The 22,078-nt window shown below is 37.9% G+C and overlaps 1 protein-coding gene across 5 annotated transcripts in view; it reads left to right on the forward strand.

Moving 5' to 3' along the window:
* STRADA (STE20 related adaptor alpha) overlaps positions 1–19,295 on the forward strand; it is a 34,113-nt gene extending 14,818 nt beyond the window's left edge. For 2 of the 5 annotated variants that reach the window (XM_003768450.4, XM_012548511.3), the window contains exons 3-13: positions 1,170–1,227; positions 5,031–5,059; positions 11,852–11,954; positions 12,371–12,492; positions 14,251–14,359; positions 14,466–14,589; positions 15,856–16,027; positions 16,633–16,737; positions 17,312–17,553; positions 17,965–18,007; positions 18,322–19,295. In XM_003768450.4, the coding sequence (XP_003768498.1) occupies positions 1,170–1,227; positions 5,031–5,059; positions 11,852–11,954; positions 12,371–12,492; positions 14,251–14,359; positions 14,466–14,589; positions 15,856–16,027; positions 16,633–16,737; positions 17,312–17,553; positions 17,965–18,007; positions 18,322–18,474 (1,260 nt within the window). In that variant the 3' untranslated portion in view covers positions 18,475–19,295. Of the gene's footprint in view, positions 1–1,169; positions 1,228–5,030; positions 5,060–5,114; positions 9,153–11,851; positions 11,955–12,370; positions 12,493–14,250; positions 14,360–14,465; positions 14,590–15,855; positions 16,028–16,632; positions 16,738–17,311; positions 17,554–17,964; positions 18,008–18,321 lie in introns of those variants that run through there. The other 3 variants (XM_023502493.1, XM_012548516.3, XM_031965891.1) reach the window with 2 other exon arrangements.
* Positions 19,296–22,078: the final 2,783 nt, after the last annotated feature.

Consider the following 22,078-nt stretch of genomic DNA (forward strand, 5'->3'; position numbering starts at 1 on the left):
TGAATTTATCTTGGCAGGTAGACTCCCAAGTATTTTATAATGCCTACAACTATTTAAATGGAATTTTTCTTTCTATGATTTGCTGCTGGACTTTGTTAGTAATATATAAGAATGCTGATGATTATATACATTTATTTTGTATTCTGCAACTCTGCTAAAATTGCTAATAATTTCAAGTAGTTTTTTGTTTGTTCTCCAGAATCTTCTAAGTCATGTCATCTATAAAGAACAATAATTTTGTCTCCTCATTGCCTATTCTAATTTATGAATATAATTTTAAGATAAAATTTTAGGCACAGTGATAGATAAAATATGTTAATCTGTGTGTCTTCTGGACAGTAGTATATATTACCATACTCTAGTCATTTATTTCTGAACCTTACCTGTTACTATTTTTTTCCTGAAAATCGATAAATGTGGGTTTCCTCTTTCTTCTCAGTACAGAGCTTGGTAGAAAGTATGTCCCACAGCCAAATTTTTGATATTAGTTCATGAGTGACATTTAATCTTGACTATTCCATTTAAATATGAGTGCTTTTCCTATTTCAACTCAGCATAATTCAAGTAAAATTAAACAAGTGATGGGCAGACTAGGAATTTGGTCCCCTTTTTAAGTAAGCTGGTTAACTACATTTTTATCTATCAAGTTTACTCCACATGCTGGAACTCACTATAAAAGATCTGCTTTACAATATTTTAAGAATTATAGTAGAGATAAGATGCTGTTGCTTGACTTGTTTCATTTTACAATATTCCTATAGACTTGTGAAGAAAGTAACATCTCATCCATATTCCAAAAACATATTCTATAACATTGAGTTGGCACTGAAAGTAGTGAGCATCTGTAATGATAGAATAGAGACCCTAAGGGTTATGTTTGGATCTAAAACAGATTAAAAACCATAATTGATACTATAGACCACTACTATATGTTTCTAATTAGAATTCTTCATTGGCCCATTCTAAAGATGAAATAAAAGTAATTTAAGAGATTATTGTTCTTAGTGAACTTAGGAAGCTAAAGTGCCTTTTAAGAACTTTTTAAATGAGTCTTAACTGAACTGAGTCATTTTTGGTTTTGTCTTTTTGTTTGTCTTTCTGATGGCTATACTGTTTTGGATTATTGTTTTAAAAAATACTAATTCTTTTGGGTTTGTTTTTTTCTTTAGCGGTGGGTCTCGGAAAAGTTCATTGTTGAGGGCTTAAGAGATTTGGAACTATTTGGAGGTAAGTACTGAATAGCCTTTGGTCATTCTTTCAGGGGAATTCTCATTACTTCTGTCTTGAATAAGTTTTCAAAAATTGATGTTTCTATGGGGAAAACCACAGTCATTCATTATACTAATTTATTTGGTTTTCTCAGAAGCTTTTGATTCTCAAGTTGGTGGTATTTATAGACATGAAAAAACTTAAAAAACATCCATAAATGTCCCAGAATATATTTTAGGCCCTCTTAGTTATCTTTTAGAAATTAGAGCATGTGATTTTATTTGTGTATCTGAAATGTTATCAAAAAACCAAAAATGAAATGTTTATTCCTTAAAAATATTGTTATTATCAGAAAAGGGTAACAGTCATTTAAAACTCCCAAACTCACTAACCAATTCATTTAACACCTTCTTCTCCCCCATCCCCCAAATCTTCCACTTTTACCTCCCATTTTGTCTTTAGGCTCATTATAATAACTTCTAAGACTACAAAAAACTATCTCACCCAAATTGTTAAGTAGACTCCAATTGTAAAATGTCTTTTAGATATTGATTTTAGGGGAACAAAGTTAGGGACCCATCTGTAGGTTTGGTGAGGATTGACTAGCTTAATTAAGTATTCCCTTTGACAGCTGTACAGACAGTTCTTGTTTTACATAAATTCATATTACATAAATTCAATCTTGACATAAAGAATTCTTTAAAAATCTACATTCCTTTAAAAAAAAATCTGTGTTAACTTTACTGTATAATACTGTTATGGAGGGTGGCATATTTTTAATAGATTTGTTTGAAGCTACACTTTCAAAACAATTTCCTTCAGGAATCTCCATTCCTTCCTCTTAACTCCCTCCCATACCATTATCACCCCCACCCCCATCCTATCTCCCAAAAAAAAATCTATATGTTTATTTTAATTTGAAACTCTCCAAGTGAAAGTAGAAGAATGAAGCACAAGGAGACTGCTGCCAGTGCTTCAGGATTGGGGACTTGACTTGAGATTCGAGAAAGGAGAACTTTGCCCCAATCCATCCATTTGCCCATTAGGTACTATGTGTCTGTCCCTTGCCCCCCAACTCTCTTGTCTGTGTCTATATCTAGCCCCTGAGAGTCTCCTCCTTTCCTACTTCCCACATGTTGTTCTTCTCATTCCAGCTAAGCTGCCATATAGCTGGCCCCAGCCCTGACATGTTCCTCCTTCTACTCTTGCTTTTCTGTCCCTGACTCCAATGTGTCTTTGAACCAGGTACAAGCTCCCTCCCTCCATTGGCAGGCAGCTCTTTTCCCATCTCTCTTTCTCCCACTCTTTTTTGTTCAGGGAACATATACCTTATGTAAAAATCACTTAATATAGAGGCCTGTGACGTGGTCCAATTACATAAAGCAAGTGCTGTCTGAATTTACCACATCTCTTTTCCAACTTAATCTTGGATTAAGACGGAGAAATTGTTTTGCATATTTTTGTTTCCATAGTTGATTCATATCTCAGAAGATTTTGTGCCTTTTCTAGCTCCTTAGTGCTTCATTCTTGATGTCTTTTGGCACCAAGAAGCAATCCAGTGTCTACAGATGATAAATTTAGAGGATTGGTTTACCAGATTAATTTAATTGGTTAATTAAGAGGTCCTTAAGTAGTTGAAAACCCAAACCTTATAGTTACTAGTACTTTTATTGCTATAGTTTTATGAATGAATTTTGTTGATAGGAGATAATTTCCACAAATCAACATAAAGAACAAAGGTTCTTCAACTGGGACCTGTGGACTCCCAACTGTGGACTCTTATGGATAGATTTTGGGGGCTCCATAAAATTGGATAGGGTAAAACATTTATTTTCATAAACCTCTAATATAAATTTAGAATTTTCTTCAATTATGTAAAAAATATTATTCAGAGAAGGGTTCCATAGGCTTTATCACACTGTCAAAGTGGTCCATCTCTCTCTCACACACACACACACACACACACACACACACACACACAAACATACATTAAGAACCCTTCATCTAGATTAGGCTCTATTTTGGGTATAACAAAATGAAAACTAGATATAATTAATAAAGCATTCCAAGGTCCTAGGTGTCACTCTCTGTGCCATTCTGTTCCCATCTATACCTTGCTATTTCAGTGGAATCAGTAATAAAGGTAAAATAACTTACAACTTTGGCACTATGATAATGTTATGTTCTTGGAGATTCCTGAAGGAAATTGTTTTGAAAGTGTAGCTTCAAACAAATCTATTAAAAATATGCCACCCTCCATAAACATGTATACTCATGGAGATTCAGATCAGCTTATATACAGAGGGCATAAACTCTGGATTAAGTCATTTGTAGGGCATTTGGTTTTTAGTTAGAGCCTAGTGTTTTCATGAACATGTCATTTGGAATTCTTCCAATCTGGAAATTTCTTTAGTAGATTCTGAATCAGATTTTTTTCACAATCTGTTAGCCTTCTGAGAGATTGATGTTGGTTACTGTAATTCTGAATGTCATCTATCATTCCTGTTCAAAACAACAGGAACTTATGAACAGGGGTGAAGGCTCTAAAGAGGTCCCCTCTTCTTAACTCTACTGCACCGTTTATGAGAGAATAAAACCACATTTTACTATATCATGCAGTCAGATGCCAAAAGCTTTACTTCTAATAGAAGACAAGTTTGGCAATTGTTGCTGTGATATTAAAGTAATTTATTAAGATACTAAGGCCAACAAACATTACTTTGGAATTGAAAAAAAAAAATACATTATTATAAAATAGAAAAATCTCTGGGAACAGAAACAAAAATTTGATTTTCATAGCACCTTGGGGAATCAGGAAGGATGTTAGAGAAACAAATTTATTCTTTGTTCTTTAGTCTGTTGGATTCATCCTGTGGCTGCTCAATGAAAAAAAAAAACCTGCTTTGTTTATATTCATAAACTTGACTTTGGATATAAGTCTTAACTGGAATTATAATCATATTAATATTACCATTTTGTTAATAACAAAACTGTTATGGACAGAGAATCAGCCTTAGAGTCAAGGAAAAAAACTCAATTCAGGTTTTGCCTTTGGCTTACTAGCTGTGTGACCATAGGAAATTACTTAATTTCTCAGTGCCCTACTAACACTGGAGTAATTGACAAATTGCTGATTTCCATCAGTAGAAGGTGACTCCACATGACTACATACTAATGAAATCATAAGTCTGAACAACAAATTTTTTTAAAAATATTGCTAATAATGATATTATTCTTCCCAGCTGATAAGCAAGTTGGTTATATAGAAAATGTTAGTGACCACAAAGTAAAATTATTTTGGTATTACTCTTGCAGAAAAAGGAACAATTTAGTCATGGAGTTCTTTCTTAATGGTCTCACATTTTAGGAAATTGGCATTCCAGCCAATGATCAGTAATTAACATATTGAAGCATATTTATTTTTTTATTAACCCAAGGAATTAGTTCTTGGAATTAACAAGAGATTACCTAAACTTCTCTGTGCATGTGAATATGAATTGTTGCTTACCATGTGTTTATTCACCATGAGCCAGTCAGTGGAAGGAACCCATTTGTGCCAGTGACAAATAAGATTGTAGCAAATGAGAAAATACAAAGTATCTGGACAGTACAAATTTTTAAAAGTAATAGATTCATAGATAAACTCAATCTATAGAATTTCTGTTTTCTCTGTGTCTATATGTATATGTAACATATTGTTGTAATGACATTTAAGTAGTTTCTATTAATAAATGTAATCTTAAGTTCAGTAATTATTCTTCTGAATGTGTATATCTCTTGCCAAAAAACAAAAAAGTCAACAATGAATTTCTCTACTCCAGAGCAGCCTCCGGGTGACGCTCGGAGAAAAGTAAGTGATTTTTTTTTTTTTTTTAATAGGCTGTAGTGCTATTGCCATTGCATGGAAATGATTTCTGTGGAAGTTTGTGTGTTTCGTTTGTTTATTTAAAAAAACAAAACACTTCATCCATCATCTGTCTTTACATGTACTTAGCCTTACTTATGTGCATTCAGGTTTCACCCTGGAAAGAAAACTTTTGGTGTGTAATTTTGAAAATATGACCTATGACTTAAAATTCATAGATTTTTAGATATGTACCAAAACTTTGCATTTCTTTCTTATGGTGATTAAGGTCTCATCCCACTCCTGAGGAGAAAAAGAGAATGTCATTTGACATCCTAAAATTTGGTTACTATCTGCCCTTTGGTTTCTTAAGACATTGACACTATTGCCCTCAGCCTGTTACTATTAAGTTTTGAGGCATTAAAAATTTTTTTCTACAGATTATAAAAAGTAACACCTGGCACAAATCACCCATATTAAAAAAAGGCACCTGCAGTGGGAAATGTTTTATTATTTGAAAAATATTCAAGATACTAAAGACTTATTCTATATTATGCCACAAGGCTTTACTCATTCCCTACACAAGTTTTTTTTGAGTAAATAACACTTAATGTGCACAAATTTATACAGAGCTGTCTTGATTATTAAAAGTGATGAAAAATGTGCCTTTTACCAAACTGTTCAGGTTGGGTGAACGATGTTGGTGGAAAGTTTTTCTGTGAGAAATTGTTACATTTTACTTCAACAAGCATTGGACAGCATACCCTTATACTTAAGAGGTTTTCTGTGTTGTTGTTGTTTTAGTATAGAAGCAATTCTTTTCCATACTTGAATATTGCTTAATCCAAAGATCTGAACTGTTCCCTCTTTGATTAATGATATATTTATTCAGAATATAATGCTAGTCTTGAGGGTTTTTTCCCTTATTATTTTAAAAGTTGTTTTTACACCAAACTTTATCCTGTGTGAAACCCTATGGAAGGCTATTAGTCTATTTGTTAGTACATAACATGTTCATTTTTACAATTTGTGGGGTCTTTTTTATTTTAAAACCAAGCTCTCCTTTTATGTTTTCTAATACAGCAGGAACTTATTTTTCTTTCTGTCATAGAAGAGTTAAAACATTTTTCTAGTGGGGGAAAAAATGAGCAAAAAACTGTTAAGATATGGAGAATAGGTTGTGGTTATACATTGTGCTGGAAAAGTAGCGCTGAAAAAACTGTTATGTTTAACAAAAGTGGTTTAACTTTTTCCATTTGAGTTATAGTTTTTAGTTAAATCTGAAACATTTTAGAAAACTCTTTCACTATAATCCAGAGTTTCAGACTATTGTTAAATTTTACTTCCTTGGCAATGTTTTACCTTTGCTAAAAGTTTCTATCTTCTTGTTTTAGGCTTTTTATTGTGTGAAAATGTTAGTCATCCTGCACCTAGTATGTTTGAAAGATGTAGTGGGAGAGGAGATGATTGTGGCATATAATTACAACTTTCCTCTTACCTCATATTTTCATTTTCCAGAATATAAATTACCTCATTAAATTAGGCCTTTAGTCTTTTAAAAATTCAATCTAACAAAGTTATTAAATGTAAGACTATACTAGGCATTGTAGGTACAAAGATGGTGGGGGAGGGAATCCTTCTTATCCACTGGAACTGCTGTACAATTTAGCGAAGATGTTGGGGCCCAGATGGCAACAGAAACAAATTACTATAAAACAAGTCATAATATAATCACATAACTAGGAAAAGTAGAACCAGAGTAGTGTGAGACTGAAGAATACAGGAAACAATTCTAGATTGTGGGGAAGCTAAGAAGGTTTTGTAAAGGGGATGGTACCCCAAGTTGAATTTCTAAGATGGAGATAGAAAAGAATTTCAAAAGGCATTTGGAAAGCCCTTTTCATTTATGGAAAGTATATTCAGATGCGTAATAGTAGAAGCCAACAGATTAAGATGAATAGTTCACTATTGCCAGAGCACATGAGCATAGGCGCCTGGAAGAATTTGAAGCTAGATTTTGTGGGAGCCTTGAAGGTCCATTTGAATAATTTACATGTGATCCTCTATGTAATGAGAGACTATGAAGGTAGAGGACTTAAATACTCAAAAGACAGTATGCATCATTTTCATGAAGAGTAGAATATTTTCCAGGCAGAATCAATCATCATCTTGCTTAATTGGAGAAGTGATGTCAAGTTCAGAAATCAGAAGTGAGAGAAAACATACAAAGACCCTAGGTTTAGAGCTGTTACTATATTGTCATTCACTAGAAGTGGACAGTCTTATACTTCAGATCATATTCTGATTTATGGATCAGTCTTTGGTAGTGGATACATTGAACTTAGAGTTAGGAAGACCTGAGTCCTAAATCTTGCTTCAGATACTTAGTAGAGCAGAATATGTTTCCGTACCATAGGTCTAAGCTTGCTTAAGTGAGTTACAAGAGCTTGTTAAAAACTTAGGAGCACTTAGTGACCTCAGCCAAACCTAGTAGGGCTTGCAGAGCAGAAATTAAGATCCTTGACTGACTAGAGCGCGAAGCAGAATTTGGGGTTGAAATAATAGGATACTTGAGAGTCAAATTGGCTTATCAGAGGAGTCTTGTTTTTGCTACCCTTTAAAAAGAAATCTCAACTTGTTACAGAGGTGGTATGTAAAAACTAAACAAAATAGAGAATAAGCATTTCTCAGAATGTGGTGTGATCTTGATAATTCCAAACCTCTTCTTATTCCTCAATTATGCATCTCCCTTCTTCCACCCTTCCTACCCTTGTAAAACTTTTAATGTAACCAGTACATAGCATCTGCAGTATTTTGAATTTACTGTAACAAAATTTTGTGCAAGTTACAGTAGCCACTAAATATTCTCAGCATATACTCTCACTATAGATGCAGAACACAAATAAGTTTTGAGTCAAACCTATTGGTTTCAACTTCCTGCTTCAGACAGTATTATCTGCACCATTGCTTGAGTGTTGCACAAGGAATGGTCATAGGGCAGGCTTCAGGAAGAATTAGTTTTAGGGTGCCTAGATAATCAGTATCTGGATAATGAAGAGATAATTGAATTAATAATTAGTTCTCTCTTCTCTTATATTCATTGCCAGATTTCTTCTGCTTCAGTATTATAAGGGATGAATATGGCTTAGACTTGGTTTCTTTTCCCTTTAATAATGTTAGTGTTTCAAAAATACTATTCTCTACATATCATGGATCCCACATGGCATTATGACATGATAGTAGACTAGGAATTAGAAGGCTTGTTTAATCTTGGCTTTGTCATTAACTAGTTGTGTGAATTTAGGGAAGATATTTAACCATTTTAAGTTTCAATGTCTTGTTTGTAAAATAGGGATAATAATAATCATTATTATCTTTTTCTGTTTGTTTTCCTGTATTAAATGAGATGTCAGAATGATTTGAGAGTGTAAAGTTCTATATAAATGTAAAGTAATATTATTTCAAAAGATGTGATTTCATCAATATGGGTTATTATTTCTGCCAACCTATAGCACATATCCTCTACACCTTAGTAAATAGTTTTATGAGTTGTGGTCAAGAGCCTTTATCTTTAATTCCTTTTGGTGATGAAGTGTATTAGTACTATTATTAGTAAAACTTGATAATAGACTCAATTAAGCCAGATCATCCCTAGAACATTGGAAGGGGTACTGGAAAAAAATTGGAAAAGATCTGTCAGGATTTATATAGTACACTGTTTTCTCCATTAATGGCAGTGGAGCCACCACATTTGAATTCTGACATCACAATCCCCAGTGTGTTGCATGAGAGTCTTTCTTACTGCTTATGGCACTAAGGAAAACAAAAACAAGAAGAGTTGCTCTAGAAAATTTGATGGTATATACAGAAAAGGGCCATTGTGGAGGCAGCAACATTTTCAGGATGTTGAGAGACTGATTCTCAAGATATATGAAAGAGGGAAGGGTACCAATTTTTTTTTTTTAACTCACTGTTATACTACCTAAGAAAAATAATTAAGGAAATACCAATAACTACTAACCCATATGCCTATTTTCCCAACTATACAAGACCTTTATGAGAAGAAGCTACATACATATCAAGGGCATCTTTAGTTAAGGTAATACTTTTTATTGATGCCTTTTATCTTTACATCATGATCTTCTACATAGTCTTCTCCAGTTTGAACTCTGTCCTTTCAAATTAAGCTATGTCATATATATTTTACATTGTCTAAAATATTTGGCCATAGTAGTTATCAGTATCTCTGCCATGAGAAAGAAAGTACGTTTCATTCTTAGACTGGCAGTTTTTCTTGGGCAATATTTAATAGCAGATTACATTTTTATCATCAATTGATTGAAAGATTTGGAGAATACAGGATCCCATCGTCTTTGTTTGCTTGTTTGTTTTATTATTAGAAAGGATTTAATTTGTTACAACAGAATTTTATCTCAGATTCTTTCAACAAAGTGTTTTCCATGAATATGTAAAAATCTTATATGATTCCTTGAAAGATACAATAGCAGAGAGAACTTTATTTGACTTCCTGATTATTCATATCAGTTATGGTATAAAACAGAAAGACTTAGGCTTGCCAGTATGCCCAGTATAAATAGAAAATGAAAGAGGGATTCCCTGTAGATGATGAAGTCCTCCAGATGTTCTTGTTTGCATATAACAGTGCATATAAGGTTGTATTAAGATCTACTTCATTACATAACTTCTTATGTGAGGGCTTTAATCTAGCAGAGTTCAGCCTAACTATCCACATAGAATAAATAAGTGGATGGAGAATGCTTAGGCCTTGATTATAATATATAGTTGGATAGATAGCTAATTGAACTAGTTCCTCACCACATATTTTGCACAGACACGCAGATAATGAACTGAGCCCAGAAATGATTTGGGAGAGGATGCATATAGTAGTTGAGAAAATATTCAGTGCTTTTAATAACGTTAAGCTTCTCCCTAAAACTTTTCTTGATGGTACCATATGAGTACAAATCATGGAATACCACAATTTACAAAATTAAAGTTAGGAGACTCACAAAGGATAAAAGATAGGAAGTAAGCATGATTAGGTATTAGTATATTGCCATCACAAAATTATGCAGAACAGCATTTAAAATAGAATCAGAAATATGTGTCCACAAAGGGAGATTGGGTTGGTTATGTAGGAAGAATGGTTGCTGACCAATGGAGAGCCTGTGGTCTTCATTGGTTCCCAAATATATAATGTCATGAGATCCAAAAGAAGTCAACCTTCCCACTCCCAGCACATTGGGTGAACTCACTATAAAGTATATGTGGGAGGATATGGGCAAGAATCAAACAGAATGAGTTGCAGTCTTGTCGGCTGGAAGAATAGATTCATCAGAGGTGCAGTGGGAAAAGCTCCAAACTTGGGAGTCCCTGAACTAGAATTCAGATTTCCTGTCTACCTCTTACTGTCTTGAGCAAACTATTTAATCTCCTTGGACCTTAATTTCCTCATGTATAAGATGAAATGGTTGGACTAGATGATCTTCCAGGTCCCTTCTAGCCTTGCCTGTATGATCTTGGGAGGGAGAGAAAGTAGTAGTATAGTGGTAGTTGCAGTAGTAGTAAATGGTAGTATTATTCGTGGTGGTTGATAGTGTATGTGAGAAAGAATGTGAAATAAGAATTGACCCTGCTCAAGTTGCTTTCCATTTTAATTGGGTGGCTTCCCTGAGGAAGGGATGAAGACAACCCTCTTCAGATTTTTATACTTTTAAGACAAAGCTTTTTAAACTGGTTCACAACCCCATATGGGGTTGCATAACTGAATGTGAGGGTTGCAGAATTATGATTCATTATCAATAAATGTTTGATTTGTACACCCATTTTATATATCTATATCCCCAGATTTGCATAAAAATTTCTCCAATGAAAAGGGGTCGCAAGTGGAAAAAATTTAGGAATTCCTGGTTTAAGCAATTATACAAACCATATTATAACAGATGCAGGTTTGGAGAAGTAAATCAAACCACTATGCTGGATTCCTCCTCACCTGTTTATAATTCTTCCCACTTGTCTACATTTTTCACATTCAGGCATTCTTGGGCAACTTTATTTTAGGATCTTAAAGTCCTTGTTACCTTATGTGTGATTTTCACATCCTAACCAGCTGAGTTTTGACCTAATTTTGAGCATAAGCTTGCTTCTGCTGTAGGGGATTGTGGCAGAACAAATTACTGCTTCTCTCTCTCTTATTTAAGTTGGTGCTGCAGTTGCTCTCAACTTAAAAATGTAGAGAGCATAATAAATATTTATCCTCTGGTTTGAAAGGGACAGTTTACCATTTGAGATTGTGAGAGAATAGTGAAGGATCTGAAAAACAAGATTACAATGCAGAAAGAAGGCTCAACTTCCCATATAAATGTGCCCTTCTTGGGAGACCCCTTCTATGGATAGGATTGTCAGTCAAGAAGGGATAATGAGTTTTTTCAAACGTCAAATCAAATTAAATATTGGCTGGAACTGATTCTTAACACTCATCACTGGCACTTCTACTTTGAATCAGAATGAAGAGTAATAATCTCTTAAGAGTCATTTGTTCTGATATCAGTGCCAGTTAATATGTTAAACTGATATTTGTATATTACCAAGTTAGCAGTTTTTTTCCCTTCACATGACCCCAACAGTAGAACATTCTTCCTTCATCCTTGTGTCAGGTTTACCACATTGGCTTATGTACTACTTTTTCATCATTGGTTTTAAGTACAATATCCTCACCAGAAATCTTTTCCCTATTCTTTGTTTTGACTTTTTTTTTCCTCTCTTTTTCTTCTCTAGACCAATGACTCGAGCTCAGAATCGATAGCATCCTCCCCTAAACAGGACACCATGAGCAGTTTTCTGCCAGAGGGCAGGTGTTATGAACTGCTCAGAATCATAGGTAATGGTGCTTAAGAGTTTAGAGGTGTCTCCCTTTTTCTGGGACAAGAAGTGTCATGTTTCAAGCAACTGCTGTACCTATTTTAGTATCACCAGTTGGAATATGCTCCAGGGACAGTTACCCAGCTATCAAAGTCCACAGTTCAAGTTGGCTATTGATAGTTTATCTAATATTTAATGACTTGCATTAAAATTACATACTAATATAGTCAGGTATTCCTGTGGCCTACCCCTTCCAAATTGTTATATGTGTCTCATAAGACCTTTAAAAAAATGAAATTTCTATTTTTTTGTCCTCTATTCTTTGATGGAGCATGTTGTCTGATTTCTTGGATGTCTTTTTTTTTTTTCCCCCATAAAAATGGTGGAAACTTGTCATTTTTCACTCTCTTAATGGGATTTCTGCTTTTCCTTCAGGCAAAGGGTTTGAGGAGTTGATGACAGTGAATTTAGCCAGATACAAACCAACAGGAGAGCATGTCACAATACGGAGGATTAACCTAGAGGCTTGTACCAATGAGATGGTGACCTACTTACAGGTAATCAAGCATTTTTTAGATACCTGCCATGTATCAGGCACTTGAGTAGACACTAGAGGTAGAAAGTAAAATAGTTGTTGCTCTCTGGGATCTTACTTTCTATCAGTGAAAATGTTGAAATACAACTGTGTACCCCAAAAATGCATAAAGTAGGGGCTAGGGGAAGTAGGAAGATTAGCAAACTTTGGAGGTAAGGAGAGAAGCTTCATCCAGAAGGTGATTCTCAACCTGAATCTCAACAGTAACTAGAGATGCTAAGAGGAGAAATGAGGTAATAGAACCCTGCTTAAGGACATGAGAGAAGCTCTTATTTAAGACTAGAAAGCTTTGACAGCATATTCTTGATCCCAGTAAACCTCCAGAAAGTAGTCCTTTAAAAATCAGGTGACAGAAAAATTGGAAAAGCATTAGACTGTTGGGTGGCTACAATAGCCATTATTGATCACTCTGGGACATCTTGTGCCCTGGGAAAGCTTACTGACTACTATTGACTTTGTGCAGCTAAGATTCCCTAAGCATCTCTTAAGACTTTTGCACTCTTCTGGATCTGAAAAGTATGGGAAATCCAGCATGGAAAGTGTTCCTTTTGTCCCAAATATAAAGTTCATTCATCTCTTTCCTGCATTCTATTTAAATTAGCATCCACCAGAGGGGGCCTTTGATAGCTCCCTGGATTTCCAACTAATCACCAGTTGGTATGTGTTAGAATGGAAAAGAAATCCGAAGCAAGATCCAATATGGTTCTTTGGAGCCAAATGTCATTTTTTCTAGATGACTGATGGTTTTTCTCTAGTACAGCAGATACAGCTAGTCTGTATTTCATAAACCCTGACAGTTGATCTCTGATTTCAGTATGATTTTGAATTTCACAGTGATAAGATTTATACAGATGTTTTTGAGGAATGGACCTCACAATTTGAGAAAGTTTGCTGAGGAAATTTATTTTCCAATGTCCAATCTCAGTTTTTCCTTCTTTTGATTACCATGCCTCTACTTACTAGATCTATTTTAACAAGATAGTACATGTATTTTATTGCTTATTGCAGGGGCTCTCTTAGCATTTTTTGTGCTGTGGACTCTTCAGAATCATGCTTTTAAATGCAAAAGAATAAAAATGGCAGTGTAATAACCACAACAATAGCAACAAAAAACCCCCTATAATCCAGAGTTTATTGAAAACAGTGGTTTATTTTTTTCTCATTCAAATTCATGGGACCCCTGAAATCTATCAGCAGATCTTTGGGGGAGATGAGGGTTTGTCTGTGGACTCCAGGATAAGAACTCCTGCTTTAAGTAGATATCTGTGTCCCACTGTTTGGAGCTTTCCATCATGGTTGCATTAGAGCTTGGATAGAATGATCATGAGGCTGCTCCAAACTTTTAAGGTTCCACACTAAAAAGGTGGTAGATTTCTAGAGCCTCTTTCTTCTGTTGAAACAATTTACTTTTTTGTTAGAAGACTGAGGGATAGTTTGCTGCAATCCCTCCATTTTATTAACTGAGTCATTCTTGGGCAGATTTTTGAATTACCTGATAAATTTTTTTTGTCTGTATACCTAGGACTAAAATAAGGTTATACTATATTTCTAAAATATTGAGAGAGTCACTTGTAGCAGTGGAGCAGGAATTTCTTATGTTTTGAGGGGAACTCTCCAAGCTTCTTTTAAAGCTAGTTCACAGCAAGATCATCACTTATCTTGAGAACTACTTTCTTGGTTTTTCTCAGCCCTGATTCTCACTCTTACCCATTCTTTTCAGGGAGAACTTCATGTCTCTAAGCTCTTCAACCATCCCAACATTGTGCCATATCGAGCCACCTTCATTGCTGACAATGAGCTATGGGTTGTCACTTCCTTCATGGCATATGGTCAGTGGGAAGAAATCTCTTCTATAGAACTAAAAATCCTTTTGTTTGTAAATCATATTCACTCATTTACCTATTACTCATCTCCTACCTGTATTTGTTTCTTTAGGTTCTGCAAAGGATCTCATCTGTTCACAATTCATGGATGGCATGAATGAGTTGGCAATTGCATACATCTTGCAAGGGGTGTTAAAGGCACTAGACTACATCCATCATATGGGCTATGTACACAGGTACAGAGAGACCTGGGCCTGGGGAGTTTTCTACTTTGATAAGGATGTCTAGAATTATAACTCCTGAACACCAAGCTTCTGACCCTGCTTCTAACTTGATAGATTAGAAAATTCCTTATACCAAACCTACATTTGCCTTTCAACAATATTCAATCAGTTCTGCTCTCCGGAGTCAAGCAGAACAAATGTAAACCTTCCGCGTGACAAGCTTCATATACTTAATGACAGCTGCTACGTTCCCCTAAGTCTTTTCTTCATCCAGTCCTATGACAGATCCTTCCCCAGCCCATTTTCCCTCCTCTGGACATCCTCCAGCTTATCAGTGTCTTCTCTAAAACATAGCCTTCAGAACCAAATACAGTATTTCTAATGTGGTATGACCAGATGGGGTAAAGTAGAACCAAACATCTTCGTCCTGGTCCTGATGGTGCCTTAATGCATCCCAAGGTTGCTTTTACTTTCTTAACTATTATATTGAATGTGCCCCCAGATCTTTTTCAGACAAATTACTGTCTGGCCAACCATGATTCCCTGGTCTTGTACTTGAAATTATGAGCCAAGAGGAACCTTGGAGGACTTTTTGCCTGATCTCATTTTACAGATGGAGAAGCCCTTGAAGGTTACAAGACTTTAACCAAGTTCACAAGTAGTTAATTATTAGAGATGGGGTCTTGTGAAGTGTATTTGTTGAGCTCAAATATTAATTAAAATTCCTGTTAAGTTTCATATTATTAGATTAAGCCTGGTGTTATGGACTGTCAGCATATTTTTGAATCCCAATTCTTCCATCTGGTCATCCTGCCCAGCTTTGTATCATCTGAAAATTGTATTAAAGTCAGTAGGTATAATGAGGCAAATCACTATCCCTTTATATAGGCTAGTTTTCCCATCTGTAAAGAGGAATGATGACTTGGGCTGAGGAACTGTGACTTCAAGTTAATAAAAGAAATAGTTTTTTCCCTTTTCTGCACAACTTAGTACTATGCATTATTTATGGTGATCAAATGGATCCTAGAACTTGTGTGTGCACTGAGTATTGTTCTGTCTCTGAGGCCTGATAAGTAGGGGCAGCTGGGGGGGGGGGGGGGGGGGGGGGGGGGGGGGGGGGGGGGGGGGGGGGGGGGGGGGGGGGGGGGGGAGAGGGAGTCGGCCTTCCTCCTTACTTGTGGGAGAAAGCTCACTTGCACAAACCCCCAGACTCATGGGTTTGAAAGGAAAGTTTCTTTGGAATTCATTGTCCATGTGACCACATGACACCTTCTGTAGGAGTGTTAAAGCCAGCCACATCCTGATCTCAGCTGACGGGAAGGTCTACCTGTCAGGCCTTCGCAGCAGTCTCAGCATGATCAGCCATGGTCAGCGGCAGCGAGTTGTCCATGACTTTCCCAAATACAGCATCAAGGTCCTGCCTTGGCTCAGTCCTGAGGTTCTCCAGCAGGTATGGACACTGGACTCTGGGGATTCCACCTTTAGATTGCCAAGAGACAATAAAGCTTTCAGACCAGATTGGGATTGGAAAGAATGAAAGAATATTCTTGGGCAGACTAGCCTTCATTTTAGAGAGAAATCTCAATGACTAATTGACTGTTTTCCATTTACAGGAAGACTTAGGCTTTTCTTTTCTGGTAGTCCCAAAGTTAGATGACTTCTTTCCTTTGTGGCCTTTGTTTCTACTTTCCTCTCATCACAAAGGTCTGCTGGACTAGAGAAGAGTAGCAGAAATGCAGGCTCTGCCTTAGGGGAAGAGTTAGCATTTGGCAATTCCCATGAGATAGAAATTGTTTGGATTGACTCTGGAAACCCAGTAGCCCAGTATTTCTTTCTACTTTTAGCCATCAGCAACCATTTGTTCCTTTTAAAATAATGTAACAGCTCATCAGCAGTTAACTCTCTTTCCAATAATGTGGGCAAGCAATACTTCAGTAGCTGGTGCTGTTTTTGAGATTAGCATTCTTTTCCTTTCCCTGGTCCTTATCCCCATCCCTAAGAGCAGAGACCAAGGCTCCAGATGGAGTGACCTGTGGCTGTTCTCTCCTGACTTAGAATCTTCAGGGTTATGATGCCAAATCTGACATCTACAGTGTGGGAATCACAGCCTGTGAGCTGGCCAATGGCCACGTCCCCTTTAAGGACATGCCTGCCACCCAGGTAAGTCCAGATTGCCTGGCTCCTCCACTCCTGACCTGCCCCGACCTTGCTTGCTCCACTGCCCCTGCTCAGAATTGGCTCAGGAAGGAGCACTACAAGAAGCTGTGAATAGGACGTTTTTGAACCGAACTGAAATTTTACTTAGCGCACTTTGGGGATTGGGGAGGAATAAATCCTGTGATTAGAAGTGAAATTGTTGCTGCCCCAACTATGGGGGAGAGTTCCATTGCTAGAGGTTCTTTATTCTTTATATATGGAATAAGGGTATCTAGATCTTTCTTGCTGTGGAAAACAGAAGACCTAACCCTCCTTTCCAACTCCTTTTTGAGGTAACCCGTGTACCTAGCTCTAGTGGACAGTACTGCTCTAAACAAGCTAACTTCTCCCACCTTCCCCATCCATTTCCTTATTCATAAAGATTCCCATTTGTGCATTATGGCATTTTGGGGGGAAGGGAGGGAAGATCCTTTAAGCTCAATTTCCAGGGCTGCTGAAGAGTCCTAGTTTTAATGTTGGTGGGGCAGAAATCATGTAACATTTTGTCAATTAACTAATCAAAACAGGCCTTTCACAGATGCTTCTGGAAAAGCTAAATGGAACAGTACCCTGCTTGCTGGATACCACCACCATCCCTGCTGAGGAGCTGACCATGAATACCTCACGTTCAGGGGCCAACTCTGGCCTAAATGAGAGTCTTGCTGCCAGCACGACCCGGAACTCCAATGGGGACTCCCCTCCACATCCTTACCATCGTACTTTCTCACCACATTTCCACCACTTTGTGGAGCAATGTCTACAACGCAGTCCTGACCTCAGGTAGTGCCTCTTAAGTTTGGGCTTAGGCAGGGAGTTGGGGGGAGAGGCCTGCTTTTTAAAGAATCGAAGACCCTGGACTTCAGCTCCCAGTTTGGGAGTTGTGGTAGGTTGGAAATTTACATCTTTTCTGATAAAATGTACTTCATTCCTTAACAACAACAACAAAAATTCAGTATTCAGTGGGGATTGAAAGGACAGTGGACAATGCTTTTAAAAAGCAAAAATAGAAAACTTTAATTGCCATCTCTCCTTGCCATTGTGATTAAAGCAGGCAAGCGAGGTGTAAGTGGCAGAGCTGTGGAAGCAGCCTCATTACCCCAAGTCTCTCAGGATAACCACTCCAGAAGATGTTTGGATAAAATTCTAACCTGGGACAGCTGAAGTAACTAGATTTTTTTCTTCTCTCTATAGGCCGAGTGCCAGCACCCTCCTGAACCATTCTTTTTTCAAGCAGGTACTGTAGCCCCTTTCCTTATTTTCACAATTTCACAAGTTTATTTTCACTTGACCAGAATTCTGACAATCACCACCTTTTTAGCTGAACATCCTAAGATATTGTCTCCAACTTCCTTAGGGATAGGAGACATTGCCTGATGAATTTAACAGGCATTTAACCCTTTAAATTTAAAACAGTTTTCATTTTCCATAGTGTCCACTCAAGAGTTTCAATTTTCTTAGAGAGTTTCTTGGTTTAAGGGCCTTTCTATTCCTCCTATATGGTTTTCTGTTCTAAAAAGCATTTTGAAATGTTTGTTTTTTTTCCCCCAGATTAAACGACGGGCCTCAGAGGCCCTACCTGAATTGCTCCGCCCTGTTACACCCATCACCAACTTTGAAGGCAGCCAACCCCAGGACCCTAGTGGTATCTTTGGCCTAGTATCAGGCCTGGATGAGCTGGAGATGGACGACTGGGATTTCTGATCCCCTGGAAGCTGTTTGTTCCCCAATCCCTGAAGACTTGAGGGGGTGTGGGGCCGTTCCTAAGGGTTAGGGCTTTCATGCCCTCCTGAATACAGATTGTGTGGAAAGGAAGGACAGTTCTGATGAGAGAGCTGACTACTTTCTGGTTGGGGGAGGTGGTTGTGGCTGGGCACCCTGCCCTTTGCTGCTGCAGGGCCAGAGGGTACAAGTGAATTCCAGTATCTAGGGGTCAAAAGCAGCCAAGCATCTGACAGTCTCTCTGAGGTTTAATTCACCTCTGTCTGAGTCTGAGAGGGAATGGGAAAGAGGATGGAGGGGAAAGATGTTTTGGGCCTTGAAGGCTGAAGCCTGATTCCTAGGATTCCTAGAGCTAATCAAGGGAGCTATATTCCCTCCCTTTTCTAACCCCTTCCCCTACCTGCCTTTACCCTGGGACAGGTTAGCATCTTCTATAGAGAAAAATTGAGGAACCCAGTCTCCTTCTGAAACCCTCTTTTAGAGCAGAAGAGAGGGTTGGTTTTTTTAATCCGTATTAATCTCCTATCATCCTGCTATAGCAGGAACAGCTCGATCTAGCACAAACCTCTACTAAGGCTCAGGGTCCTGGCATTTTAACCTTAGAGCCTATGTTGTCTTTCTGCAGGTCACTTGGGTTCCCAACCTTTCCCTGCCAATAGTGAGCCTTCTCAGAGCCACTGGCCACCTGCCTTGGTGCTTTCCCCAAAGGCCATTTGTGGCTTCTGGGTTTAACCTAAGGCTTAATCTCTCCAGCTATTTGTTAGTTTTGTTGCCAACATAAATTAAAATTTTCAATGAGTCCATGAGGTGTGACATCCTTTTCTTTTTTCTCCTACCAACTCAGGGATTGCAGCAATTCTTTCTGTTCTTTGCTTACAGCCATTGACATGCTGGTTAAAAACTATTTCCAATCTTGTATTTTCATTCAGAAATAAATCATGGAAGGGCATTGTCCTCTTTGATAAACCCCCAGATTAGGGATATAGTCTTGTCCAATAAACCATTATAGACTTGTCATCCATTCATTTAACTGAACCATTTTGGAAATTGTAGGATCCACCACTTCTCCCTACCTTCCTCCAGGCTGGGGAGCCTCAGGTATGAAGACCAGGCCTGTAGAATCTTTACCCATTAATAGAGGAATTGATAGAAGATTGACTCTAGCAGTGCAATGGATAGAGTGCCCAGGCCTCAAACATGCCCTAGTTCGGTGATCCTGGAGAAGTCACTTCACCCTGTGTGCCTCAGTTTCTTCATCTAAATGACCTGGAGAAAGAAATGCAAACCACTCCAGGATCTCTGCCAAGAAAACCCAGAATGGGATCATGAAAAGTCAGACACTGAACAAATGATTTAAGCCCTTTTCTTATACTCATGAGACAAATACCACAAGTATTTTGCTTATTTACTGTCCCTACTTTAATTTTATTTGCCCTGTTTTGAGTCATGATTCAATAAAGTTTCATGATTTGCTTCTGCATCAGAGCAGGAATTTTGAATCCAGATCTCCCTGGAAAGTCTAAAAGTTCTTCCCATTAGACCATGCTTCCTTTCAAAAGGAGAGGCTTGGGGCAACATCCCTTGTCTTCAGTGCCTTCTTTCATTACCACCCCCCCTCACCTTTGCCAACTTCATTCATTGGTTCTTCAGGATAAGAAAAAGCTGTTAATCTTGCATTTCTCTTCCCTTTCTCTGTAATGCGCAGGTCTTCATGGCCACCCTTGTGCCAGCTCTGGTACATCATGTTCCCTTTCTGTTATACAGGGAAGTGCTAGCGATGCCTCCTTTAAACACCTATGACACCTAAAGTGCCATTTGGGAGAGTACTCTGAGGCCAGCCAAGAGAGCTTTCTGCCATCAGGACATATGTAGGGAATAGAGGAGCTTTGGAGAAGCAAACACCACTGGTAGTTAAGGTAAAAGGGCAGATGGAAAATTCTGAAAATGGACTTTTCCTTTTCCCATGAGGTGGTGCCCCCTTTTAAAATGAACTCTTTTGGATTAAAAGGGCAATATCCCCATATAAAGAGAGATCTTTAATCCTCTGCATCATGTGCTCCACATACAACCTCTTTCCATTATGCATTTAGCATATATATCATTTTGTGTAGAGATCCTAGCTACCACCCACTCTTCCCTTGTCCCAGCAAATTTTTTTCCTCCAAAATGTGACAGGATATCTACAAATATAAGGAGTATCTATGGAGTAAGATGGGGAAACTGGCAATGATTAAGGAACTAGCTGTTTTCCCCTTGGTATATTTAAAAGTTTAAAATTGCCCTGAAATTAAGGATTCCCGGTCACACTGTTCTTCCTGCCCAAGGCCCATCCCCCTGTCCAGTTCCCCCTTTGGAGGCAAGTTCCCTTTTATTAACCCCATCTCAGCCCCAGTTCCCTTTTTCTTCTGCCTTTCTCACCATTCATTATACATCTTTTTCTTAGCACTAAGCTGGGTTGAATTTAACACACATTAAGCCCCTCTGGTGTGCGAGGCACTGTTCTAGCATTAGGCGGACATCTCCCAGGAGTTTGGGCCTGTGGCTGTGCTCGAGACGCATGGTGCTTTCATGAGACATGGTGCAGGGCAGACTAGGTGACACCCAATGGGGCCCAATGCTCTGCCCTCATAATGTCTCTTTTTACTTTCCATCCCACACTGTGTCTTAGCAGAGCAGGCTGCTTGCAAAAGATTCTGGGACGGAGCTCAGATCGAGCATAAAACGTTCTCTTCCTTCTCACATTTGAGGGAGAAAAGCTTCGTAGATTCATGGAGTCAGGGAAGTATGTATATAGGGTCCGGAGAAGAACCCAGACACTCTCTTCCCTAGCCAAGAGGAGGCTCTGACCCACATTGTTCTGACCCACATTGTTTCTTGGTAGTGTGTGGGTTGAGCTTTGTAGCTCCTAGTTTATTCTTGTTACATTATGTGGGAACAAGCTACGTTAAGCCTGTTTCGGGAGCCAGCCTTGAGCCCAGTTCAAGCAAAGCAAGATTCTTTGGCTCCCATGGATATCGCCTTCCCCAAAGAATAGAGATTTTGCAGCTTGAGAGGTCAGCCTCCTATTCATGAAGTAGAAAGAGCATTGGACTTGAGATCCACAAGACCTGGTTTCAAATCACAGGTCGGAAGTTTATTTGCTGTGTGACCCTAGGCAAGTCAGACTCATCTATAAAAGAAATATTTGCACTGCCATCCAGGGTGGTTGTCTGGTTTCAGTAAATCTGAACTATGAAATGAGATTACAATGGAGACACTTCATTGCAGTGGAATCCCATATCTTGCTTGGTCTAAATGTCCTGTTTTTATATAATTAAACGGATAAAGAAATTTGCTGGTGTCAATGTGTAAGAACTGTAACATCAGATCTAATTAAACAGGGACAGGAAGTATAATTAAAATGAACAGAAGATAAACAATACTATACCCAGATTTGAGAGACCTAAGTTCCAGTGTCAATACTGCCACTAACTAGCTAGATAAACTCAAGTCAAGCCATTTTAACATTTTTTTAATCAAGGCATTTAACTTAGTCCTCCCTAACCCCTTGTGCTGAAATATAAATTCAACAAGATTGGGGGTAGCC

Source organism: Sarcophilus harrisii, chromosome 4, assembly GCF_902635505.1.
Source record: "Sarcophilus harrisii chromosome 4, mSarHar1.11, whole genome shotgun sequence".
Lineage (NCBI taxonomy): Eukaryota > Metazoa > Chordata > Mammalia > Dasyuromorphia > Dasyuridae > Sarcophilus > Sarcophilus harrisii.